The 27,791-nt window shown below is 46.4% G+C and overlaps 1 protein-coding gene across 16 annotated transcripts in view; it reads left to right on the top strand.

Annotated features, from left to right (window-relative positions):
- The window catches only part of adgrb2 (adhesion G protein-coupled receptor B2), a 164,212-nt gene that overhangs the window by 52,714 nt on the left and 83,707 nt on the right, over positions 1–27,791 (top strand). For 6 of the 16 annotated variants that reach the window (XM_069195381.1, XM_069195390.1, XM_069195389.1 and 3 more), the window contains exons 3-5: positions 12,861–12,941; positions 15,636–15,800; positions 22,432–22,596. In XM_069195381.1, the coding sequence (XP_069051482.1) occupies positions 12,861–12,941; positions 15,636–15,800; positions 22,432–22,596 (411 nt within the window). Of the gene's footprint in view, positions 1–12,860; positions 12,942–15,635; positions 15,834–22,431; positions 22,597–27,791 lie in introns of all 16 variants that reach the window. The other 10 variants (XR_011190951.1, XM_069195382.1, XM_069195378.1 and 7 more) reach the window with 5 other exon arrangements.

Here is a 27,791-nt window from a genome sequence, read left to right as displayed (position 1 = left end):
CTGTGATAGGCCCAGACTCTCTCACTCACCCTGAGTGGCGTGCTAGCTCTGCTGATTAAAATCGCATGTGCCCAGAGTCTCTCCACGGGGGGCATTGGTGTAGCGGTCTGAGTTTGTGGCAGGCCTTGAATTGGTAAATTTTTGGGATCAGTCAGGGCCACCCTGGGGGGCCAATACTTGATTCAATCGGTTTAGAGTCCATTTAACTCACAGTCTCTTCACCCAGGGGTTGCTATGAAACGAGACACCAGCTGCAGGTTGGCAGCTAATTCCCGCCCGTGGGGCAGTTCGAGGTGTGAGTTCTGCCCCCTGCGTGTGTCGGCAGACAGGCCTTTGGCGGCTGCACGAGGGGAGCGGGGGAGGTCCTGATGCTCCCGGCTCGCGCTGCGCTGTGACCAGCTACATTGGAGCGATCCGGTCCGATCCGCGTGATCCAGTTCGTGCGTGCCCCTGCCAGCCCCCCCGCACTGCGAATCCTCCAGCCTGCAGAGGGGGGAGCGGGGAGCAGGAGTAAGTCAGATCGATGGGGGAATCACAGAAGCCCCTCCAGGTCTGTGTAACAGCCCTGCTGAGGCCGAGAGCCCCGTCGGCTCTGGGTTGTCCCCAGTGGCTATTTAACGAGGATGAATGGCAGGAAGCGTCTCTCTAATTGCAGCAGAGGTCTGCTGACCTTTGCCCTTCCTTCAATCACCCTGCCAGCCAGGATTGTGCCACTCATCGCCCACGCTCTCTCCCTTAAAGAGCCTCTTGCTTGTTATACTGTCTACCCTGGTCTGATCTTTTTTTCCTGTGATGGGAAATCTGATTTTTTTTTTCTTTTTTAAATGCAAATGAAAGTGTCTCCATCAGGAACCGATGACAGGATCTGTTGAAGTTGGAACTCTTTTCTATCACTGTCATGCTGTACTTCCACGCCGTTTTTTTATTGTAATTAAAAATGCAGATTGCTCCACAAGCAGATGGAAAACGTCCATTTTCTCCTTAGCTAAGGAATGTCCCATCTTGGTCACGGAGAGTCTTTCTGGGTTTGAGCGGCAGCGCAGTGTCTGTATACCCTGTGCCTGCTGCCCTTCTTTAGAGAAGCAATCCTCTTCATTTCTTCTGGAACGAATCCAGGCAGTATTTTTCTTTAGTGCTTTTGTACAGTTCTTTGAAAAGCGCTCATCAATAAATTTGAGTTGCTGTTATTATTGTATTCTTTCCTTTGGGATGTGCCAGGATCCTTGGGATTCATTAACCCTGTGTAATAAAACAGCCTGTCGAGCCAGCGGAACCTGCAGCACCGCGTGCGGAGAGGAGGCGATCCCACCTGAGCCGTCTGTGTCCAGCTGCGTCTGAGAAGGAAAGTTGGTCTGGGGTGTTTCCGTCTGGAGAGGTGCTCCTCGAGTATCTCTGGTATCAAAGACACATCCTGACAGGTTCATTTGCAGCTTAAATATGTCCAGGGATAGAGCTGGAGTGGAGAAGCAATCCCGATTCCCTCTCTTCATTTCAAATTTCATTCCTCATTCATTAGAATTAGAGCTGTGGCAGCTTTTCTGCACCTCAGAGGTGCCCATTCGGAGACCTGAGCAGTCCCATAGAGTACAGTACCTGCTACACATGCCCTCAACACCTCAGATACCTGCACATCTCGTCTCCAGTGGCTGCTGGAGGGCGCCTGGCGCACCTGTTTTTGAAAAGGGTGTTTACTGTGTTTCTAAGACTACCTTCAGCTGTGCAGGATTTGGAGTCTCTGTGTGCAAGGCTGAGATTCTGATTATGGAGGACGAAGGAATGAGGAAGTGCTTTTGGGAGAGTGATGCAGTGTGAGTACTGGAGACAGAGTGGCTCTGAGGTCTGAGTCTTTCTCTCGGCTGGGTGTGTGTGACCGTTCCACATGTGGCAGGGCGCCTCAGAGCAGGGGGTGGCTGTGAACCTTTGTGAGGTGAAAGAAAAATAAATCTCACAGTCTTCTCCGTGCTGGACACAAGTCCCTTCACGTGCTGTAATTCCCTGAAGAAGTCAATTGGAATGGGATTTATTGATATCACAGCATTCATCACTGGCTTGTCGCAGCTGGCTGCTCTGTCACAGGGGGAGCTGTATTCAGAACTTTTCATTGTGAGCGTTCTTGTTTTCCAAACTGCTTCAAGGACAAATCTCTTCTGCAGAATTTTATTTTGTATTTTAATTTTTCGTACTCGATAAAATTAAGGCCCCATGATTTTGTGTCTCTCCTCCTGGCTCTCCAGTTAATTGTATGTGCATGATTAATAGATAAGTGTAACTACAGTATAATTTCCTACTCTCAGTACAACTTAATCATAGATATCTGTAGCCTGTCACTCATGCATCTAATAGGAACACATGGCTTGTTAACAAACTTCTTAATATTATACCAGAAAATGATTTTTCAGTGAAAACTATTCCATAGTTATGTAAACATGCATACAGAAATCACCATTCTTAATTGTCTGCCAAAGTGGTTCTTCATTAAATTGAATACTGTTTGGAGCCAATTTCCTTTACAGCCCTCCACACTGACATGCAATCCTCCTCATATTGCCAAGTCCCTTTACTGCCTCTGACAGCGGGTAGGGAAGTAGATGTGTCTTGTCAGTGACTGACAAGGGCGCTGCATAGAGCTGGAGACAGGCAGCCGCTCACTGCGGCTCTCTCTGTCTCGCCTGTTTAGACATCATTGGCTCACGTCCTCCGGCTTGTCTCTCAGAGCAGGCATTTCAGCAGGGCTCGCTTGCGCCCTGTCACTCTGTTTGTCACAGTAATAGGGAAGAATGCTGCTATTTTTTCTTCCATTTTCAAATGGACCTGCACATGCGTTCACCTGGTGTGTGTGTGCATGATCCTGTGCACTGAACCCCTGACCGTGGGCTTAATTTAAAAGCCCTGGTGCTCAGGCACACAGGCACTGGAGAGTGAAATTTCTCTCCTGAGCAGGCTCCGCGGGGCAGGCAGCACCCTCCTGCATACAATACGATCTCTGCCGCTGGACCGTGAAGCTGCTGTCTCTTCCTCCCACAGTCTGTATAATCCGTATTGCAACGAGAAAGAGCAAGTCATCCCGACTCATTGAAAACAAAGCCCCATGCCAGCACACAGCAGTTTAACCTGATGTGGTTTTGGGAGGAATTAAATGTCCAGAGGAGGCAAGGATGGTTTTGCAGATGAGTCGTTATAAGAATGTAAGCTGGAAAAGAAAATGGACGCCGCTTTGGTTGAAAGAGCCCATGTCAATCGCATCTTTACCAGCTTTATTGCACCTGTGTTGCATGAGTATTCATTTTCCCGGCTTGACTGCAGTAGTGCGGCACCTGTATCTTTATTTTGAGTTAAAACTAAATTGAAATCGATGTTTTCCCTTCTGCACCTTCAGTCTGTAGCTCAGACAAGCCGGAGTGAATGAAAGAGCAGTGGGAGTGGTGTTCTCGCTGCGTGGCCGCTCTCAGGCAGCCGATACAATGAGTAGCGCACAGATACTGATCAAGATGCTTCCCAGTGCCTCTCCTTCAGGCCTCCAGTGCCAGGCTCTGCGGAGGGAGCTGGCGCTCTGATCCTGCCCTGTCAGTGCATCATTAGCCCGGATAGCCGCTGTAATGACTGGAGGGGCGCAGGAATGCCAGAGAGACCTCGGAGCTGGCTGTGGGGCTGCGGGCCTCAGAACCATTGATCAGGAAAGCCTGTCCAGGAGCTCACAGCAGCATAATGAGTACCGCAGGGTCTTATTCAGCTGGTTTACATAGGAAAACATCAGCCTGTGCCAAATGGAGTCCTGCATTAAACCTGGAGAAGGACTTCAGAAGGAAAACAAAACTGACTAAATAAAACAGACGTTCGTCAGAGCAATTTATTTGCCTTAAACGGGCAGCGTACCCATAGTGTGACACAATCTACAATTCCATAGTCTTTCAGCCTCTCCAAAGCGAGGTGTTTATTGATTTTGTTCAAATTTAGTTTCTGTAGCTGGAATAAAATCGTGTTTTGTCTCTGCTCTCTGTTCTGTTCTGTGGGCTGGGATAAACAAGCATTTCTTTGTAAGTCCATTGACTTCGATACGTCAGGCTGGAAGATGTGTGAGGTGAGGTTCAGAGGGCTTGTCCTGGGGGCCGAGGAGGTGGAGAGAGGTGAAGGGGGCATGTCTGGCTGGCGCAGATCGATTTGTAATCCTGAATGAAGCGCTGTAGGACTGATAAGAGGGTGAGGTCATCTCACTCTAATCCCTTCCTTTGGCAAAGGCACTGAGCAGCAGTTACTATCACAAAACTGTCAAAACAACTTTGAAATGCAGTGCCTAGTATCCCTGTAATGAATCCCTCCTGTAGTGCAGGACCCCTCCTGTCCTGTTCTGCTGCCAATATTTACAGAGATTCCCCAGTGCAGTATTAGTGCAGATCAGAGCCATCGCACATGGCAAAGTGATGTGTGAGTCACTGGCAGTTCTTGCATGAATCATGTGTGTTTCAGGTGTGTGTGCAGCTGGTTCAATTAAGACACCCCACCCCCATTCCGGGTGTGGCTCCGACACAGGCCTGCGTCTGAAGAAGTCATCAATCTGGTGTTGGGTCTCTGGTGTTGGGTCCCATCAGAGAATACGTTATTAATCACCAGGAATGGAGTAGAAAAGGCAACTTTGCTTTTTTTCTGCAAAAAAAAATATTTTTTTTTACTTGTTCTTAACAACCAGCTCGTTAATTCCAGTTAAAAAAGGAGAGGTCACTCAGTTCCTCAATCATCAGGCCAGGATTGCATAAAACTCTTGAAGTGGTAAATATAATGGATGCCTCTTCTCTTGACAAGGGTACAGGCTTCAGAATCCATGTTCTGTTGCTCTGTTCCACACCCTTAGCACTAAGGGGAACGTCCTGTGTTTTTCTCCACACAGAGCTGTTTTGCAGGAGCACGCTATTCTGTAGAAAGGGGCAGGGTGTCATCACTTACCTGAACGAATTAAGCCACTAATTAGTTTGGTTAAGCAATAAAGAGCTTGGATGGAAGGAAAATGGCGGACTTCTCTCCAGGTCCAGGAAACCCGCTGTCCTCCTCCCGGCTGTGCTGTCTGTGTGCGCGGCGCTGGGAGAGCTCCCAGACGGACTGGCTGCAGTCCCGTCACACAGGGCTGCTCCACTGGGCTCATGCCACCTGGCGGGGGAGGTCAAGGGCTCATACAGTACGACCATATTGAGATGCAGAGCGGAAACCAGGCGCTCTTCGAGAAGCCCTGGGTGTCACTCGTGAGTCCAGCCTGTGAGCCCGCGAGTCACCCCCGGCCGTGCGGCGATGAAGGTCCGGATCCGCTGCGCTCCGCGCTGCCGCCCTGCTCCCGCCCTGTTCCCGGGACTCAGAGGTGAGCACTGCTGCGACCTTTTGAAGTCTTCTGCCTAGACTCTTTTTTAAGCCAGTCACCAACGGGTCCTTGCAGACTGGCCCTGAATCAGTGGTGCTCAGCTGCAGTGAAAGTCCACAGTCCACAGGGCGTGCTGGAGTCTCCCTGTGTGACTGAGGACTGTCCCAGGACGACAGCTCTCTGAACAGTCTGCTGAAATAGAAACCACAGGATTCCCCAGGTCTGGAGCATCTGACTTGTTCCAGCAGTTGTTCCAGCTGAGCCACATTTCAAGAGTACTGCACACACAAGGAATCTTCTCCAGTGTTGAAGAGATCTGACAATGAGGGAGAGTGGCATGGTGGCTCAAGCAGTCCGTGGTGCAGGCTCACAGCCCTGGGTTCGATTCTGGCCTGGGGCAGCTTCTCTTTGGAGTTGGCCTAATGGGGTTTCTCCAAGTGCCCTGGTTTCCTCCCACTTTCCTGGGACATGCTGTCCAGGTTAATCGTCATCCCTAAACTGTGTGTCCTGTGATGGACAGGTACAGTATCATCTCCAAGGTCCTGCCTGGAGTCCTGTGATGGACGGGAGTCCACTCCATGGAGTGTCCTTGAGTGTCCTGCTGGGTTGAATTCTGGCTCACTGCACCCCTGTGGTGGACCCGGTTGTTATTGAAATGATGGGTGGTTCAAGAACAAAAGCTAAAGCTCAGATGTTTCACACTCTTGCACAAAAGCTCACAAACTTGTAGTTTGCAAAATGGTCACTTGCTGTTGCAGCTCCTGAACTTCAAGTTCACCATCAGGTTTTTTTGCTTCCTCATCAGCGTGGCTAAATATAGCTGCACACGCCTCGCCTGGTGCCTGTGTGATGCATTGCCTGCTTAGCAAAATTTGCATACAATGCAAACTAGAATTTCTTGCTTTATCTAGAAGATAAAACACTCGATCTTAACATCTGTAAAAGACAGAGGGAAGAAAATCCTAGACTAGAGAAGCACTTCAAAAATTATCTAAAGTGGTTCAATTTTCGGGGAGATGAAGATCTGACTTCTAAGCAGAACCATTTGTCTCAAAGAGCGAACAGTCTGTCTTCTGAAGCTTGATAAAAAAAGAAACATTATACACAATATCTGAGATATGTAATTTAAAAAAAATCAAAATTATATATAGAGAGAGCTGGTTTGTGAAATCGGAACCAATGGCTGTGGCAACACTAGCAGATTGAATATGACAGATCAAGATCAAGCATATTTCTAAAGCACTTTGTGGGGAAATAAGTGCAGTAATTTAAATGCGTTAACTAAATATTTCCTGTGATTGTCTGCTCAGAGCTGAGGAGGGTTTAATGGTGTCAGAGCTCATTCTGCAGGCTCACTGGAGCATCCCAGGATGATTTATGAGAACCCCAAAATGAAGCTGCTGTGTTGACTGCACTCTTATTTATTTACTCAGGTGTTCATTAAAGGGGCTTCACCGGCTCCCGAAAAACTCTTTAGGAAGTGTCACATCTCATCTGCTCGGCTGTCCCAGGCTGCTCACAGAGCAGAACGATAGGTGCTCAGGCACAATTACAGTCATTTCTATAATTAATGGGCCTTTCTGGGATGGTTTGCTCTGTTGTATTTCAATTTTTAAACGTTATAAAAAAGGGGTGAAAAAACAGCTTCTGTTGGGAAGGCAGTGTAGCTGAAGAAGTGAGCGTCCTCACTGCAGCTCCAGCACCCAGGTGTACCACACGGTGTGGGTCTGAAGCCCTCAGACAAGCGCTGTTCTGCCTTTTTTCCCCTTGAATAGTGAGTCTATTTCATGCACATCCCTCTTCCATGTGCTCTTGTGACCCGAGTGATTAGAACTCAGTATACAATGGAGTCCAATTTAGTCCAGAATGTTTAGCTGCAGGCAACTCTGAATTAATGGGCTGAAACTCTCCCAGACAGCTGGCAGATAATGCTATTGGCTTTTCAGATGGGTTTGGCCAGATGCTGTGAGGCAGTGGAGCCATGTACAGTATTATTCTAGTCCGATTTTGCCACTCACTGTTCGTCTCTCTAATTGACACGGACTGGCACATGTTACAGAAGACTATGTCCCCTTCTCCGCAGGAGCTGATTCATTTCTGAGTATTTGCAGGTGTGATATCACATTTTGCCGGGTTTCTCACTTTAGCTCTAAGTGTGAAACAGGCACAGAAGTTTTCCTGAACCAAAGTTTTATGCTGCTCTGACTGACATTTTGAATTTGTGTTGCTTGTAGCATTAGGGTTTTTCTTTGTTAAGGCTCTCTCTAAGTGGTCTGAGCCCTGGTTCAGTACCTGTGCACACTGCCATCGAGTTTGAAGCTGTGAGTGTGACTTTGATGATGCAACACACACAGTGGTGCCTGAATCCAGTGTTAAGACAATGTTTATTAAAGGAGAAATGAATCTGTGACTTCTAATCGCATTCCTCAAGCACTGATGTGGGAAATCTGTTAGGAGAATTTGACTAATGTTTTCTGAAGTCAGGGATGAATTTCAAAATATCTTGAAATTTTTATGGAGGCTGAATGCAAAGCACTTGGCCTCCATTTGTGTCTTTTGAAGGAACGTGCTTTCTGCTGTCGTATCTCATCTTTGGTGCTCTGTCTGTGCTGTTTGTTACCCAAATATGAGGCTCACTGAGTGTCAGGGACAGGGTTAGCGTATGAACAGTGATGTGCATTCACACACAAAACTGCATCTCTGTGATTTGATCATGAAGAAGTGGAAATGTTTCCTTTTGTAAAAATATAAGAGACATCACAGATTTCAGGTTTCATTCCGACTGGCTCGCCACCCACAGTCCGGAACGCCTCTCTCAGAATCCCACAAACACCAATCTCCATCCTCCTCCTCTGTAGCTAAAAATCTGATTCATGCCCAAGACAGAAGTCAGGTGGTTACCTGGAGGCCATGATTAGCATTGACCTAAAACCCTTACTCTTCTGGGAGACTTGAGTTTTGTTTGTTTAAATGCAAATATGCAATAAAAGCTGGAAGTGAGAAAAGGAGAATTACATTTAAATGTAGTTATCAAAGAATGGTGATGAATTAAGGCTCAGCCACCAGGGCATGCAAGTGCACCCCTGATCTGAGACTGACACACTGCTCACTCTTGTTTAGTTACTGACGAATAGGCTCTGGTGTCATGCCTGTTGGTAACACTTAATGAGTTGGTATTGTAACCAAAGGAGTGGAAGTCCTGTCTGCTGTCTACATATTTAAAATATAACAAACAAAATCAAGAAGTGCTGAGATAAAAAAAAAGAGTTAAAAAAAAAATTATTGTGCGTATCCACTCACAGAACCTCTGGTTTTGAGCTTCACTCTCAGCAGCCCGCAGAGTCAAATGGGAGCTATTTCTATCGATCTCAGACACAACACTGGATTGGCTTTGGAAAAAAACAACAACATTGCTGTCGGAGAGTAATGGACAGTGCTGTACACTTTTCAGAAAATCCATATCAGCCGCATAATACAATGTTATCATATCAGCAAATGACCGCATCTTGCTTTAGTGGCCAGGGAGTGCTGAGCCTGATCAGAAAAGTGCTGACCTCTGGGCCTGAGGGCTGCAGGGGAGCTGGAGAGCCAGTTTACCTGCAGAAGACATGCCCTTTGCAGCGAGGCGTATGTAGAGGAAGAAGAGACTGAAGAGAACGTTTGTGCTGTTTTTTTACTCAAGACAGTATTTTAAGAATGCAGCACACCAAATGTTCTGTTTGAAATGATTTGTTCTTGTTGTGGAGTTGGCCACCAGGTGTTGTGCTGTTAACTGCCCTGTGTTTCTCAGGCGTTGTTTCGTTGTTTCCACATCAAATGGATTGTCTACGTGCGAAAATGCACGTGAGTGCATGCATGTGCAGATGTGAAGTTAGGAATAGGTCCAGGCTCTCTTAAAATGCAGTACCTGTTAGATAAGGTCTCACTTGCCTTTCTTTTTTTGTTAGTTTTCTCAAATTCATTATACTGTACATAAGGCAAAAAAAACTTTCCTTTTTTCATGTCTCTTATTGTAATTCCTCTGAGAGGCTGCACATCTATAACCTTCAAAATCCTGGGCATGCCCAAGCAGTGTAGCTGGTGAGCAGTGTGACGGAGGGGTCAGCAGTGAGCTGGTGAGCAGTGTGACGGAGGGGTCAGCAGTGAGCTGGTGAGCAGTGTGACGGAGGGGTCAGCAGTAGTGAGCTGGTGAGCAGTGTGACGGAGGGGTCAGCAGTGAGCTGGTGAGCAGTGTGACGGAGGGGTCAGCAGTAGTGAGCTGGTGAGCAGTGTGACGGAGGGGTCAGCAGTGAGCTGGTGAGCAGTGTGACGGAGGGGTCAGCAGTGAGCTGGTGAGCAGTGTGACGGAGGGGTCAGCAGTGAGCTGGTGAGCAGTGTGACGGAGGGGTCAGCAGTGAGCTGGTGAGCAGTGTGACGGAGGGGTCAGCAGTGAGCTGGTGAGCAGTGTGACGGAGGGGTCAGCAGTAGTGAGCTGGTGAGCAGTGTGACGGAGGGGTCAGCAGTGAGCTGGTGAGCAGTGTGACGGAGGGGTCAGCAGTGAGCTGGTGAGCAGTGTGACGGAGGGGTCAGCAGTGAGCTGGTGAGCAGTGTGACGGAGGGGTCAGCAGTGAGCTGGTGAGCAGTGTGACGGAGGGGTCAGCACTCCAGACCGGAGGTTCTTGGGATTGTGTGCTGTTCCCCCTCCTGGGAATTCACTCACAGGGCTCCAGGAAAGGCGCTGCTGTACCTGGGCCCCCAGGTGCTCATTGTTCATGAGAATTTTGGGTTGGTTTGCAAGCCTTGTATATGTTAACTCTCTCCTTCTCCTGAATTATAAAATGAGCTGTTTTTCTCTTTTATGACCACTGTGCTAAAGGAGCTGACTGGACTTTGGAAAAAGAGTGAGAGGTGTGTGCCCAGTAAGTTTTTTTTAAAGTATATCATTCATCATGGAAAACAGATGGCTGATTAAAAAAGTGCCAAAGTACTGAGAGGCATCTGAACAACTCTCTTCTCTAGAGCGGATTACTACAGCCAGCTGTTAGATACTGTTTGCTAGGACAACAGTGCTAATGCACGGCCTCCCCACTGAGAGTGAAGTGTAGCAGGCACAGTCATGATGCTGGCAGCTGAAAGAGTGACTAATGGTTTATTTGTGACCTTATGTTTTCTGCTCCTACCATATTGTAAGGATGCAATGTGCTGGTGCTGTAATGCCATTGTTCTGTGCAGAAGGGCCCCATAGCTCTCTCTCTGGTGGCTGTTCAAACGCTGTTCCTGATGAAGACCTGGTGATCCCCAGAGAGGTGTACCCCTTTTTCCCTCTTGATCTGGAGGGAGGCTGGGGAGAAGGTAGCAAGCCCAAGATTCATGTGTATTGGCTCAGCACAAGCAGCCCCATTGTATTTTCGTTTGCTGTGCATCGTCTGTGTGGGTGTTTGAAGATCTGTTTCTCCCAGAACAACTGTCCGAGGCTGAACTCCCTATTAATCTGAGGGCAGCACCTGCGCCTACTACAGAGTGAAACAGTTTTATCCGATATCCTTACACCCCAGTGTTTCCCACTCGCATAATGACCCCTAGTATAAAATCATTTGCACGTTCTTATCTGAAAGTAACCAAGCACTGCTGTCGAGCAGTTTCATCAGAACTCTTTTCAGAATGATTTTGAGGCCAGGGAACTAAAAAAGGATACCCATCCGTCTCCAGGGCTGGTGTAGGAGGAGGGCATCCCCTGGTGACCAAGAGAGTTAAATTGTATTCAGCTGAGAAGCGAGGAGCCACAGGCCCATTGCTAACACAGCTGGAAAGGCTTTTCACCAGCAGGTGTTGCAGAAATATTTCATGTGAGACAGAATCTCAACGCTGAGCCTGTTGTCTGAACGTTTCTGGGTATTACTTTAACAGCTTGACTTTAAATCGTATGCATGCACAGTAAATGAAACATGGACACAACCTGTGCAGAATCTGTTAGACTTATCTATAAAATGTTTTATAGAGAAGGAGGCTATTGGTCTGATGAAACTGAGGAATTAAAAGAATAACTTAGTTTCCTTCAAACGTCTGGGGAGAGAGATGTGCCTTCTAATCAAACACTTTCACAGTCTTGCCTGCCATACATTTCAAAACAAGGTAATGAAAATGGGATCAAAATAACATTTCTTTTGTGGTGTTTACTTCTTAATGTATTTTTGATGCCGGGAAAAGATGTCTCTGAGGTCACCATCAGCACTTGGATTGCTGAAACTATAAATATAAACCGCATAAACTTTTTGTACCTGCGTTGTGTATGTTCTCCATACATTAAATACGGCCATCAGTCCTCTGTGTTGAGAGCACCTGGAGTACGGTTTGTACGGTTTTCATTGCTGCACTGTAGAGCTGAGTGTTTTACAGGAAGTGCTCAAGTGTGCTGTCCAGGCACCAGGCTCGCAGAGAGGGCGCTGTCTCCTGGTGTGCTGCTGTTGTCTGTGTTCGCTCTGTGGTCAGAATTAGCCAGGCGGTATCGATGCCTGTTTCAGCTTTCATTGCTCGGTTAACCCACAGTCTGCGTGTGCAGGAGCTTCCAGGCCTTTTGACCGATCAGTAACGGGGGAGCCTCCTAAGCCGTCTAAATCGGGTTCAGATGCTTGACTGCAGCCGCGCCATGAGCCCACTCCTGCTTTTGATCAGCCCGGTGTGGTGAGCAGCGCAAGCGTGTGCTGGCCTCCCCAGTGCCGGCCGTGTCCTGCCGTTAGAGCCCAGCGGACCCCCGGCGCAGTGCCGCCCTGCTCCGGCCGCTCGGACAGGCGTCGGAGCTGGGGTGACCCCCAGGAGCAGGTTGCCAACGTCACTGCCATTCCTGCTCTCGCGGTTTTTGATCACGATGTTGTTTTTATAAGATGGTACAGCTTTGAACACAAAACAATACAGATACAGATGCAGCCGTGACAAAGCATTTACGTTTGAGAAAAACACAGGGCTGTTGGGCATATTTATATGCTATTTGTTTATTGATTCCTGGACTCTTTTTTTAACAAAGCTAAGGGGAGATTTATTAGTTCTGCATATTAAATGTCTGGTTCCAGCCTTCTGCTGTATATTAGCCTCTGCCTCAATCTCTGTCGCTGTACACGACCAACTAATTGTTTTGCCTATGCTCTACTTGAAGAATGTATAAACAATGATTAAAGGAAAATATTTTTAGACTGTGCTGTCAAAAATCACTCTTCAAAAACACTCAAAGAAACTCTCTAATGATTGTGTTAATATAAGCTTTTTGAATGCGTATGTGAAACCCTGAATAAGTGGCTTAGTGATACAGTATGTGACTGTCTGAATAACAATACTGCCCATGAGGTTAATGCAGGCTCCAGCAGACATTTTCATCTTTCTGACTTTTACAGAAATGGCCCAAAACAGTCACTGCTGTCAACAAAAATGACACAACATTGCGAATCAGCCTTGTAGGGGGTTGCAGGTCTGGGGAGCACGTCATCTCTGGTACGGGCTTGCTGGGGTCCTGGGCCTGAACCCCCCTGTGTTCCTGTTCCTGCAGATCCCGAGGATGATGACCAGAAGGTGAAGACACAGAGGCCCCGGTCCGCTGATCAGCCGGCCGTCTTTCAGGCTCAGACTGGTGAGGCTCTCGCCCGTGTTGTCACCTCGCTCTGTTGTCTCCTAATGTACATTTACATACAGTATCCTGCTGCCCTAGCAGGTCACGTGGACAGAAAGGCCTCCGAATTCAGGAAGTGCTGTCAGAGGAGCTGCCTCAGTAAGGTCACACAAAGGAGCAGGTCATCAGTTCAATCAAGGACTTCTGTTTCATGCCATAGTTAGAAAGCTGGGAGAACGTGCACAGATGTAAACATTCACTTTCAACTATTTCACAACTGTTTATATACTGCATCTACAGTCCGTACCAATGTGTGGAGCAATCCCACGAGTTCAGTAGCAGTGCAGAGGCTGTGCAGCTAATGAGGACAGCCAAGCAGTGGTCTGGCAGTGGAGCTGAACCTCGGCTTCTCGTCAGGGACCAGTCAGTCAGAGCACAGGAGACACCTCTGAGCCGAGTGAGCCTGTGAAGCCCCTCACACCTGGCCCACGCAGGCTGCGTCTGACAGGCACCCTCACAAAGAATGCATTCAGCAGTAGAAACACCATCAGGAGTAACAATAAAGCTTTTGAATCCTTTAATTGGCATTTAAATTCAGCACATGGGCTTCTGTGCCGAGCACTTCTTTCTTCTTTTCTGCCTCCCTGTCTTTCTATTTCTTTCCTTCCTCCTCTACCCCCCCTCCCCCTCTTATACAGCTGTGTGTTTCTTGAATGTGTCCTTCCTCTTTAGTTGGAATCTGAGGGGTGCAGGAATTGTGAAATGTATTTTGCACACATATCTGTGCAGACAAAACTAACCCACCAGCAGTGCCGGCTGAGCAAAGTCTGTATTCATTTGTAACGTCAAGTAATTGCAACGTGTTAGAGTTGTTAGATTTCTTCACATCCTGGTTGTAAGATGACATCTGTGATGTCACAGGACCTGGGTGAAAAGCGTGAATGGGGACAGAAACAGGGTGTTGGGATGCTGGGGAAGACGAAAGAGGTAAAGGAATTTTACCCACCCACTCCTCCAGCTACACTGATGGAATTAGCTTATAGCCCCCCTCCGAGGAAACGTTCCAAGCAGAACCGTGAGCTCTTGGGATGATGGAAGTTTCAACCTGTTTGCTGTTCGCTTCATTGTTGAAAATCCCTCTGTCCCTGCAGGAAGCTGTACAATGTTGCAAAAAAGGATTTTCCATTGTTGTAGACTCCTTTTGGTTGTCACAACCAGATGCCGACCACATCTGCATTTTGATTTCACATCTGAATGGCGATGAGCCATTGACTTCCAAGCGCAACACAATTCTAATTCTTTGCACGTCTTTCAAATCCTCACACTTCCACAGTCAGCACAGGGTCCAACTACACATCACCTGCTGCACAGATGGCTACCAAAGTCCATCAGATGTCTGAGACATGATCCATCTCTAACACCAAGGCATTGGTTGTTTAAAGGAAGAAAATGCTCTATGTGCTCTGATATATTGAAGTACATTTACTTATACTGTATAGGCATGGCTCTGTCACTGTATGCCTGATTTTAGAAATGATTTGCCTCATACAGTATGTTACTCTCTCAGTCATAAATGACACATCTGAGTGCTGCAGTCTTGGCCTGTCTGATGTCCCTCTCTAACACAGCAATGCAACCAAAACCTTTCTGATTGGAGAAGTGTTTTGACAAATCCGCAAGTCCAGCAATGTTTTAGATATTCAAAGGTAAATGTAAATGTTTAACAGGTGATTTTTTACAATTGTATAATCTTATTACATCCTGTCCTATCCCTGGTGGGGATCCATCCCTTCAAGACAGAAGTCAGGCAAACACTGTTATCCTTGTAAAGACAGCCTGCTCCCAGGGTGCTTCAATGGGTGGCTGGCCGTCTGAAAAGCTCATTTCACTGGAGCTCCAGTGTGTGCTCTTGTTTAGAGGACAATTCTGCCTTCAGAACCCACTGCTCTGTAAATAAAGCCCCAATCAAGGACACTTGTCAGCAGAATGTGCCCTTTGATACTTTGATCTGTCTGATTATCTTAACTTAGAATTTCCTGAATGGATTGTTAGCTAAAAAAAAATCCATAGCTGAAAGATTTATTAAATTAATCCTCCGGCTTAGATGATACCGCAGAGTGTTTGTGAATATTACAGATCTAAATGTAATATCATGTTTATGCACAGCACCTCTGGAAATGTGGTGGCCAGCTTTTTAGCTTCCCCATATTTTGCGAGAAAGGGCTGATGGGGTGATGGTCGCCTGTCTTCTCCATATCTTACAAGCCCTTGGTCATACAATACGAAACCAGTCCCTGCGGAAAAATCTGCAAAATGCTGCAGGAGGCTCGGGGTAAAAACCAGAATCTCAAAACAGCATGAAATGCAGTTCTGCTACGGTAGCTCATCTGTCCAATTCTCTTAGCATTAAGATCTTCACGGTGGCGAGATCAATGAAATAAATATGCCCGTCAGGCTTGACTGATCTTTCTCTTTCTTTCTTATGTTGCTTTGTTTCTGTCTCTGTTTCTTTTTCCTCTGTGGCTGTGTGGGTTTCTCTTTATTTTTGGCATCATATATCTGTCTGTCTGCTTCCCTATCATGGCGGCTGTGTGTCCTGTGCTCCTGTCTCTAACTGTATCGTGCGTCTGCTGCGTGTCCTGTTCTTCTGGCTGTGACTGAACTGTGTGATCTGTGCACCTGTCTCTCTGACCATACGGTGTGTCTGTGTGTCAGGAGACCCCGCGGCAGAAGAGTGGTCCCAGTGGAGTGTGTGCTCTTTGACTTGTGGTCAGGGCATGCAGGTGAGGACGCGCTCCTGTGTCTCCTCTCCATACGGCACCCTCTGCAGCGGCCCATTGAGGGAGACCCGGCTCTGCAACAACACTGCCACCTGCCCAGGTAACCACAACACTCCCACTGCCACCTGCCCAGGTAACCACAGCACTCCCACTGCCACCAGCCCTAGCAAACCTACTGACTCCTGCCCAGATAGCCACAACTCTCCTACTGACACCTGCCTAGGTAACCCCTGCACTCCTATTGACACCTGCCCAGATAACTCCTGCACTTCTACAGCCACCTGCCCAGGTAATGCCTGCACTCCTACTGACACCTGCCCAGGTAAAGCCTGCACTCCTACTGACACCTGCCCAGGTAACCACAACTCTCCTACTGACACCTGCCCAGGTAACCACAACTCTCCTACTGACACCTGCCTAGGTAACCACAACTCTCCTACTGACACCTGCCCAGGTAACCACAACTCTCCTACTGACACCTGCCTAGGTAACTCCTGCACTCCTACTGACACCTGCCTAGGTAACTCCTGCACTCCTACTGACACCTGCCCAGGTAAAGCCTGCACTCCTACTGACACCTGCCCAGGTAACCACAACTCTCCTACTGACACCTGCCTAGGTAACCCCTGCACTCCTACTGACACCTGCCCAGGTAAGCTCTCCACTCCTACTGACACCTGCCCAGATAACTCCTGCACTCCTACTGACACCTGCCCAGATAACTCCTGCACTCCTACTAACACCTGCCCAGGTAACCACAACTCTCCTACTGACACCTGCCCAGGTAACTCCTGCACTCCTACAGCCACCTGCCCAGGTAACTCCTGCACTCCTACTGACACCTGCCCAGGTAATGCCTGCACTCCTACTGACACCTGCCCAGGTAATGCCTGCACTCCTACTGACACCTGCCCAGGAAAAGCCTGCACTCCTACTGACACCTGCCCAGGTAACCACAACTCTCCTACTGACACCTGCCTAGGTAACCCCTGCACTCCTACTGACACCTGCCCAGATAAGCTCTCCACTCCTACTGACACCTGCCCAGATAACTCCTGCACTCCTACTGACACCTGCCCAGGTAACCACAACTCTCCTACTGACACCTGCCCAGATAACAACAGAACCCTCTAATGATCTGTCCAAGTGGCTCCAACATTCCTACTGACACCTGCCCAGGTAGGCTAAACACTTCTGATGCTTCTTCTACTGCCGAAGTAACCGCCCGTTAAACTAGCACTCTCGCTGATCCTGTTCAACTTTGTATCCCATAGATTTAACTGACACTTTACAACGCCACTACACTGTTATTGAAGAAAAAATATGATGCAACATAGTCTCTTTGTGTAACCACAACTACAATCCCAGAACACGGGAAGTCCTGTATCATTGTCACTGTCGAATTGCTACTGATTCACCAGACCAGAGGTGAAGGCCTGTACGCACCTGTGCTGTGGCTGTCGTGTCACCACACAGGTGCTGTCTGTTCTTTGTGAGGCCGAACATGCCGCTGTCTCATGAAGTGCTCCAGTGGACCCTCTTCCTAGTCTGCAGTTCATAGTGTTGACCAGAGGGCATGGAGGTAGCCTATGCTGCTGCCCTGTACACACTGGGGTAGAATACACTAATGTCAAGAGTTGCTGCCACCAATAGGTAACCCACTCACAAGAGTAACCTGGAAGTCTTTGAGTTCCCGTTTCACTGGTGAGTTTGTTTCTGTTATTCAGCTGCTCCATTGACACCCTATCCTGGTCCTGTTGCTGTGGGCATCCCACTTCTTCTAGTGCGTGTCAGGCAGGTTCTGTATCTGCAGGCCAAGCAATGCTGAATGGACACTTCCTTCCTTTATACAGTCCTTGGTGTTACAGTTGGATTTTGTTGAAGATGTTCAGTATGACGGATGTCAGCAGCAGTAGTTTGCGCAGTGGTTGATTTATAGTCAGGCACTGTGCTAAGTGTGGACCTCATATTTTTGTGTTTGTACCTAGAGGAGATTTATATGATATTGGTGTGAGGAGGTTTTCTGTGAAGTGCATAAAACGATCATTGTGCTCTCTACACATTTACCATTTTGTAGCAATTACACGTATTTTGGAATTGAACTTTGTTTTCTTGTGCATTTCTTGTACATTGGGTGACACAAACAGGAAAGTGAAGCCCCACAAGCTTGAGTGAAAGTACTGTATAGGAGTTGCTCTCTGCTGTGCTTAATTAATACAAAGATACAGGCAGGGTCTGTTACTGCCAGCACGGGGATTTCAGAAATAGCACATGCATTTTACAAGCTCTCACTATTTTAAACCTGCAAGAAAATGTATCATTTCCAGAAGGAGTGAGAGTCCACAACAAGACCCCTTTAGGTTAGTGGAAGTGTGGAGTGTTAGCAGTATACAAGCACGTACACCACTGCCCTGCTCAGAGTTTATTATTGACCATAAATGTGAGTGCATTCTTGTGTTAACAGTTTTAACTGGATCAGAATATGAATGAATGAATTTGCACATAATCCTGAACAGTTGCACACCATCCTCCACGCTGTGTGACAGAGCTCACTGTGCCAGGCAGGCAGGGCCACTCTCTCCCATTCCAGTTCCAGCGCAGGCTCTGCGCCCAAACTGCGTTTCCCGGGATTGATTAGAGAGAGCAATTATGCAAAGTTTATTTTGTAAGTAGCTGGCTGATTACTCAGAATTGATTAGCTACAGCTCCAGATTAAGAAGGAACATCGAGTTTTTGTTTTGTTTTCTTTAATATATCTCTCGTAATGCCTCATCAGTTTCCTTTCCTAAATGACTTAAAATCCCCTTTTTTGTAAAAGCTTATATCAGTATCCTATTCCCAAATTTAATCATACAAGTTAAAGCTTTATAAGTTCACCCAACATAGACTGGCAGTCATGTGCTGCACCATCTGATAAAGCTCAACTATGCGTTTCTGAAAGCTGTAATCTTTACACACGTGGAGGTTGTAAAGGGACAAGGGACATTAGTGTGTGACTCTAGCAGTAAGTCATTCAGTTCTTTGCAATGGATGATGCTTTGGTAGCTGTTATTTCTGATTTGTATCAGTGTTGCAATGTCATTCCTCTTCCGATAAATAAACCCCACCAAGGAGCCTTGTTGCTTGTGAATTATATTTTGCAGAACGGATTGAACACCACAATAGGCTGAAATAGTATTAAATTCCTTTAAAATAAAATCAAAGCAGTATATGAATTCTCACGTATAATATGATGGAAAGACTGTTGCGATTCTGAAAATGACGGCAGTGTATGAAAAAAGCTTTCTTGGGTGTCCACTCGGCTTTCCGAGTGATGTTTAGATAATAATCCCAGCTCTTGTTTTGTTTTTCACAGGCATGAAAGTAAACTAGTAACCCACTTATAGTGTTTTCTATGGATAAGTACTGGTTTCTATTTTCCCCACATCTGTGTAGTGTAACCTTCTCTCTCCTCCACATTCCACACACCCAGTCCCATTCGGTCTCATTCAGTACCCCCACCCCCCCCCCGCCCCCTCCAGTTGTGTGAAATACTGTACTGCTGGCGCTGCAATATTTGTACAGCCACACCTGTAGCAGTGAGGTCCAAGAGCACAAAGCTGATGTTACATCGCTCGGCCATAAGGGGGAGCTGTGTGAAAGCACCTACAGCAATGAGAGGGCAAATAGCAGCACTTTGAGTTAAGCACTTTATCACAGCTGGTCATTGGATTACTCTGGCACATACAGGAGGCACAATCTCCAGTCCAGTCAGCTGGCAGTGTTGTGCAATGTCCATTCATACCCTAACAAGAGACAACAGTGGGGCACAGAGAAGGGGGGACTTAATAAGCTGACTCTCCTGACAACATTGATGGTTGTACTTGTCACTTGCCACTGAGGGGCATGCACACTCTCTGTGCATTGAGTGCTGTCATGCAATGCAGAGTTTATGAAGATAATGACACTGATGCCTCCTGTCTTATAGACCCTGAACATGCTGAAGTGTTACTGAGGGAGTTGTTAATTGCGCCCTTTCTTGAGGCTGGAACAAATGAGCAGAAGACATATAGACCTTAAATAATCTAAAGATCTTAAAGGCCATCAGAGAGGAGGCATAGTTCTCATATTCAACATGCAGCGATAAACAGGCTTGGAACCTGGATGGAGAATGTTGGTGATACAGGACAGAGGGGAAGATGGGTGAGAGGAGAAAAGGGATGCTTTATTAATACTGTGCTTGTGGTTAATTGCATTTTGTGGAGTCCATCTCCTGCCGAAGCTGTGGGACATTCAAGAGTACTGTTTGCGGTTTAAGTGTGATGAGTCTTCTGTTTTGTCTGCGGATGTGTTTTCTTGCTCTTGTTGCAAGTACCTTACGATATTCTCTATTTGATGTTGCCCAGCCAGGCTGTCAGAACCAGCACTCTAGCTTCTTTCAAAGAAAGGCTGGAAGAGACCCTGGGATCAAACAGAAATTTACAACCAAACGCGCAAGACAGGCCAACCGGCCAGCTTTCGTTCTCAGTCTTTTGTGTGTGCTTATCAGCAATGAGTCGTGTGCACTGTACTGCAGTGCTTCATCTATTATTAAGCACCATGTATAATTCACAGAGCTACCGCTGACACGCAACCCAGCACCAGTCTCCATCCGGCGAGTTTGCACTTCGGACCTGGATTGTAAATCAGTGCATCAGGCTGATGCAGTCAGGAGTCCAGTGCAGTGTTCAGTTCTACATGGTGTTTCCAGGCAAAGGAATACTCATTAATCAAGTAAATAAATACTTGATATATAATCAGGGGCACCATGCTGGATTTTAGTCGGAGGGGGGAGATAGAGGGTTTTAGATACAGTATATGTGTTATTAATATATACCTCTACATACAAAGCTGTGTACATATGTAGTACATATTCACCTGTGTGTACTGTATGATCATAGGGGACTAATGAGTGTACGTGCAAGGCTTTGTTTTGCCGTAGGGCAGGGGTTTTTAAAAGCAGCTCAGCGCAATGCCTTTCAGTGGGGCTGGGAATGTTAGCTCACCATGTGGTTTACCTTTTGATGCTGATTCCAAAGGAAAGGCCAGGGCCTGCCTGTTGCTGGTGTCTTCCTTACAGTATGATGGTAAAACCTACAGAGTGCAGTACTGTAATAAACAGAGCCCATCTCCAAGAACTGAAGCAGAATCTCTGCACACTGACGCTTAAATAAATTAATTAAATAATGAAACAGTCTGCCCCATGGCTTGCAAAGCTGCTCTTTCCTGCTGTGGTAGTAAAAGGCGACTGGCCGCTCGGAGAGCTGGGCAATGCACCTGGACATTGAGCTAAGGTGTGGAGCCGCCCTGCAGGAAAGACACTGCTCGCCCTTGCTCTCACAGATCGGGAGCACAGTCGCTCCTGTGAATGTCAATTTCAACAGCTCACCATTACTGATAACGAGCTGACATTTGACTTCATCATTAATAACTCATGATATCTGACTTAGAACTGCAGATACTGTACTGTGTGTTCTTTAACACAGCACTTTCATTTAATAGAATCATAAATAATTCAGACTTCACACATTTCAACAGGTTATACCAATTATTATTATTATTATATTTCATGTAGTTTAATTAAAGGAAGCACATTGCTGTGTAAAGGCCATGAAAGAGATAGAAAAGACTGAGTGGTTCAGCTAAACTAGTGAATTTTTTATTCAAGCGAGAAGAAGAAAAGCCGGTGGCTTATGGCACATGTAGGGTTTCACACATACAAGGGAGACGGTGAAGAAACCATCCCAGAAGTAAAAGCTAAGACTTGGGTGCAGAGGAACAGAGCAGCCTCGCAGTGGTGCATCGTGGGAGGTGTATGCCCTGATCGGGCAGGTCAGTGAAATGGAAACAGATGCACAAACAGCACATTTCTGATTGGACAATAATGAAGTTGCATGAAAACTGACGGGAGGGGGGGTTGTCACCCTGCTATTCCTAAATGGAGCTTCTGCAGCTCCCAGGTTTCTGTATTCTTTATTTAGCCCGTCATGTAGATTGTGAGCAAGATCTCATTTGCTGTGGTGACCCAGAGACCCTTTTGTGGAGCTGCGTTGTGTGTGGGGTAATCTCAGTGAAGTTTTTCTTGCCAGGATAATTTTGATTCTCTTCTTCAAGTACTGTAGCTCGTTTCTCACTCCAGCTGTGGCCTTTCAATCAGCTGTAAAATATCCTTCCCTTGCCATGTTTTACAGAAAATACTCGAAGTAATTTTAGAATCCATTAATTTTTTGTGAATGATACACCGGTTTATGTATTAAGTGCATATTTCATGTTTATTGTCCAGTACTTGTTCACATATTGATCTTGATTTGTGTGCAAACCTCTTGCACTGAATCTTTTCTTTTCAAGGCTAACCATCCATTCACTCATTTATCCTGCAATTATTTCTTTGAAAGGTGGTAAAAAATTGTTAACATTTAATTTCTTCTCATTAGGGAGATTAACTTTCCAATATGCCTTTATTGAAAAAAAAAATCTATACTGAACAAAGTTAAGATTAAAAACAGTTTGAACTCATATTTGCGATCGAGACATGAATAGATACAGTATGTAGTTGTGCGCATGTAGTGCTTTCGCACTGTTTCCAGTGTGTGTTGTGCACGGAGGAAACGTGCTGCCCAGGCAGTCCTCCCCCGCTGTGTGTGTGTGGGGCGGGCACTGTGGTGCATGCGTGCTGGTGACCGCCCCCTGGTGTCTGTTGTGGTGTATTGCAGTGCACGGGCTGTGGGAGGAGTGGTCCCCCTGGAGTTTGTGTTCTGCTACGTGCGGCAGAGGCTTGAGAACCCGGTCGCGGATCTGCGTCGCTCCGCAGCACGGAGGGAAGGGCTGCGATGGGCAAGACGTGCAGACTAAACCCTGCAATATCGTAACGTGCCCCGGTTAGTACCATCGCCCCTCCTCCGCTCTCTCCTCCTCTTCCTCTCTCAGTCTCTCTGTCCCTGTCTGTCCCGTACTGTTAGGGCTTGTTTACGTCTGCGTCTTGACCGTCATTTCTGCCTTAATTTGCACTTCTTTTGTTCAGGGTGTTATCAGCTTTCTTGTGGTATATATAGTAAGTTGATATTTTTTATGTGGTCTTAGTCTGTTTACTTGTTTGGGCCAAATCGCCTCCTCAGTTTTGTAGCCTTTTCACTGTGGTGCCAGTAATCGCCATTGGTTTCTGTGACATACGGCTCCGTGGCAACAACGCCTGTACCTGCCTGGCAGAGAATGAGGCATATTGACTTGCTCTTCTGACATGCCCACCCGCAGGGCTGCTCGTGGTTCCAGAATGCCAAAGGGAGAGGCAGCGTGTCTCTCACTGACATTACTGCAAGGCTGAAGTCACCCAGCCTTTTCCAGTTTCCCCTGTTATCAGGTGCCGAGAGATCAGGACTCCCAGGGGACCGCAGTCATCGTCAGCTAGTGACGAAATGCACACCTGACCCAGAAAAGCCTGAACCATGGAGTTCAGCCTGTGCTGTACAGGCAGAGCCACTCGGGATCCCCCCTTTTCCAGCCTTTCTTATTCTCTTTGAATATTCAGGACAATACATGGAGAACGTGATGCAGTCCTCATTCATGCCCCCATGTTGGCTGTTGACAAGCAGTGGCAGGTTAAAATCAGATGCTGTTCCTGTTGCTGGAAACAAGGTGAAATCAGTCAAGCAGGAAGGTTCTACGTGTGAAGGATCCTCAGAGGTTTCCTCTCACACCAGTTGTATTTTCCTGTGTCGAACTGGCTTAGAGGCTGTAGTGAATTAAGCTTGTACATAGCCTTGCTGTACCCCTGCCTACCAGCCATAGGCACCGTGAGTCGCCCTGCTTAATTGTTTTATAGTTAAATGAAAAAAAAACACTCATCTTCCTCACTTCCTGTGTAACAGATGTTCTGAATCTGTTTCTGGTCCAGCCAGGAAGCCCAAATATACCTTTCTTAAGAAAAAGGATGGCGTGAAACAAAGCATACCTAAAAAAAAACATGAAATCTTTTTGGCAGCATTGTCTTTTTGGTGGTGTATTTAAAAGACGGAATCAGAGGAATCTCTGACCTCAGGCTTTTGCCAGCATCTTCACTTTAGCAAAACATAAATGATTTTATAAAAAAAACACCTGCTTTAACAGGAAAAAAAATATTTCAGGGGCAGTGGTCAAGAAGAAGTTCAAGTAGGTAGCTGCGTCACATGCGTAGGCTGCAAAAGGAACAAGTAAAGGTTTATTCCATGCTGAAAAGGTTCAGAGCATGACCCGAACCTGACTGAAAAGCATGTTTAATTCCATTCTCTATTCAGCATAGAATAAACCTTTACTTGTTCCATAAATTTGAAAGGCACGAAACTCCATGTGGCATCCATAAGGATGCGTGAAATATTTTTATTTTGCTAGTTATTTTTGTGTGGGGGGTCAGCCTGTACTTGTACTTTAAAAAATGGAGCACACATACGCACTGGAGCAGAAACCTCATGTATGATGCAAAAGGCATGATAGAAAAAGAAAAATCACTAGCAACCTGGCAAGCAAAATGGGCTTAATGGCCCTGTCTTGTTTACAACATGCCTTAAGTTCTTTTGTAGAAAAAGCCTTCCATTTAGTCATGGCCTCCCCAGAGGTTTCCTCTCGCATACCTACACCCAGGGGTTTTTACTGGTAAGCTGCAATGGCCAATGGCTCTTGTCAGTGTGAACCGTCATCTTCCCAGCCAATTGCTGACATGATGCTCCAGACACAGTGGGCTGCAGGGTCATGTTTATCCAAAAGACTTGGGTAAGAAAAGTCTTCACTTGAGCTGCTAGAAGGCACAACATGAGTATGGTGCCTCTGGAGCCATAGCATCAGAATTTTATGTTTGATTTCCAGTGGCTGAGCTGTCCAGTGATTAGTGCAGGAGCACTGGAGGAAGAAAAACACTATTACTTTCAACAGGGCCCAACCTCTGTGTTTTCTGCACCTCAGAAGAGATCAAATCATGCACCGACAGTGTGTTTGAGCGTGAGCAATGACCTGACATACAGTATATTAACTGACACCCTGCACTGGGAAATCCACTGACCCTAAATTTCTGTATATGTTAATCTTTCTTGCGATGCGCATATTCTAGTCTGTCTGCTCACCTGTGTAAGTCTGTCTATAATCTCAGTATCTTATTTTTACAGCCATCTATATTTTCCTTAACTATGTAAGCAAATGTTGGTAAACTAAGGAGTTGAATAAATATGCATATGATCTCAGTGATTTTCTAAATTGCTACTTATTCATACCACCTTCTTAATATCCATGATTCTTTAATCTAGGGATGAGGGGGGTTCAGTGTGTCCCCAGAACAACCAGAAAAGATTTCATCCCCAGCATGTAAAAATCAATACTGTCACTCAATAATCAGGTTTGCACTCATTAATGGAAATGCTCTTGATTAATTCATCATGACGCTGTAGCTCCTGCAGCTCTCAGTTTGGTGCTATTATTGATGTTACTGTTATAATGATTGTCTTTTTGGTGTCAGGGTACAATAGGAGAGCTCTGTGTTTGAATAATGAACAAAACAATATTACATTGTTAACTTTCCCTTGATTTGTATACATATATTTTCTTAATCTGCTTAAATGTCTTAATTATTTTAATTATAAATCAAAGATATTTAAAACTTACCAGAGTCTATGCCAAAATAAAACTTGTGTCTAAAAAAAGCCCTGAATAATTCCAGTAATCACGCTGCTGATCCCGCGTCACGCAAGCCGGTTAATTCTCGGACAGGGATTGTGCTCGGTGGCTGGCGTGCCCTTGATGAGTGAGCGGATTAGCTCTCCTCAGAGCCGGCCTGTGCTCTGTGCACGCAGCAGTCGCTGATAAGAGGGCTTGTACAGCACTTCACACCTCCTGCTGGAAATGAGCTCTGGGAGACTTTTGACTCTGTGTCCTGACCAATATCTGATGTTCCCCTATCATCAGACATCAGAGAGAAGCCTCTGGCTAGGAGAGGTTTGGCTCCGGGTGTCTTTATTTGTTACAAGAGCTATTTTTTGCATGAGTCACCAGGGAAATGGGGGTGGGAGATTGAGCCACAATCACAAAGCCAGAGAAAAAGTGCTTTTTTGGTGTAACAAAAACAACGATTAATGAAATGAATCACAGGCTAAGAATATTTTGTAAGACAATACTATTTCCGTCATACAATCTCGTTCGCTTAATGCCTATGTTTATTGTAGTGCATATGGAAAACAGGTATTAAAAGATTCATAAATGTGATATAAGGACATAAATATTACAAGACGATTTATTGAAATATGTTGTTCTACAGTTTACACTTTAACTGTGGCTAAAAGCGAAGAGAATATTTGATAACACCTTCATTTCTTTATCGGTGCTGACGCATTGACTTTTCTGTGTGGCTCTGTTCTCTGCAAGTTTTACATTCACTTTTAAAATTCATAAGGGATTCTGAAACCCAATTGCCCCTGATTCTCCACAAATGCTGAATATTTATCTGTTCCATCTGAGGAGGTGAAGTGGCTTAGATTGCTGAGGTGCTGCTGGTCTTGATACAGAATGACTCAGTCAGGTTAGCAGCACATTATGTGTTGCAAGATGCATCATTGTGGAGATAACAGCTCCTCTCTTGGCAAACATCAAACAAAGAGGGAAATTGAAACTCTGACTGTGCAGCAGTTTGAGCCACAACCTGGGCTTTTGTGTAAGCAAGCACATAGCGTATCGTGTGCTCGTTACCTGAAAGACATTGTGCAGGCGGGCAAAGGGCAGGAGCAAGGCACTTCCTCCATGATATCTGGACCAGTGGCATGCAGTGGGCGTCCGGAATGAGGCAAACTGTATCCGTTTCTGTGTCTACTTGATTAAAGAGGACTAGAGAGCAAAGCACTGTTCTGTCACCGCAGAGATACCAGCCACTTCTTGTAAGCGGTCAGTCTCTCGGTCTGGGGAGGGAAATGTGCTCTCTTCCTCTGCCCAGCAGATCACCTCAGTATTTGCTGGGTAGAAGGTGCAATGTAGCCGCACCAGAGTTTGACAAGTTCAACATAAAAGCCCAATTTCAAACCTTGTTAAACCAAACCAGAGCAGATTAATGGCCAAGTAAGAGACCTGAAGTGCTGTCTGGATTGGCCTTGCCTGCAGGAGTCGGGGTTTCCTTCGCAGGTTGGGAGGATGCTGTGTGTGGGGGGGCTCCCATCACTGGACAGTGCTGCTCTCGAATTCTCCTGTTTTCACCTGTGGCAGTGGGAATGTTGCAGGGAAGTGGCGTGCTGCGCTTGGGCAGAGCACTGCGGAGAATCCAGGGCAGTGGAAGAAAGAGGCAGTCTTATTCCACGGGAAGAGAGAAAAACTCCTACTCTAGACACTGTTGCATGCAGACAGTTCATCTGCAGCGCACCATGATGTATCTTTGTACAGACTCTCTGAGAGTCTGAAGCCATGCTGAGCCCCTGGCAGTGGAATCGTGTGTGTGGGAATGGCTGTGATCCTCTGTGAGTGAGGGTTTGGGTTGTTCCACCCTGTTGTACTTTTCCTCACACTCCCATCTGTCAGCATCTCTGCTCCTTACAATCAGGCACCTATGCAGGCTGCACCACTAGCCTGTCTTGCATCGTTCGTTCCTTTATTCAAAGAAACTCACTACCTGCTGTGATACTGTAACATTTTGCATGCTCTGCAAACCTCGAACAAACCGCGGCTCAGTTTTCTAACTGGTGTTACTTCACCAAACTTTCCGAACCGAAGTTTTCATGTAACTTAAAATGTCGAAATCTAAAAATAGTTCAAGGCAGGCACATACTGTACATTTGATTTTAATAGCCAAAGGCAGTGCAGATACGTCATCAACTAATACACCGAGCTAATGATCAGCATCGGGCTGTAATTGCAGAGAGGATTGTGGAGAGCTTTCATGGGGTTTCAGCCAAACGAAACACTGCATTTCAGCACCTGACTTGCTGCTGCGCCGAGTGTGTTTCCTTACCTAATAAGTTTGTTAATGCAGCTCTCTGTGCACTCTGTGTTTTCCCTGTTTTGAGGTGCATTAGGAGGCTGTATTCATCCTTCTGGGCACCCTATAATCACATTCAGGGCTCAGCTGGGCAAATTA

Source organism: Lepisosteus oculatus, chromosome 11 (genome assembly GCF_040954835.1).
Source record: "Lepisosteus oculatus isolate fLepOcu1 chromosome 11, fLepOcu1.hap2, whole genome shotgun sequence".
NCBI lineage: Eukaryota > Metazoa > Chordata > Actinopteri > Semionotiformes > Lepisosteidae > Lepisosteus > Lepisosteus oculatus.
Note: the sequence above shows the minus strand (reverse complement) of the source record. Positions and strands in the feature narration are given on the sequence as shown.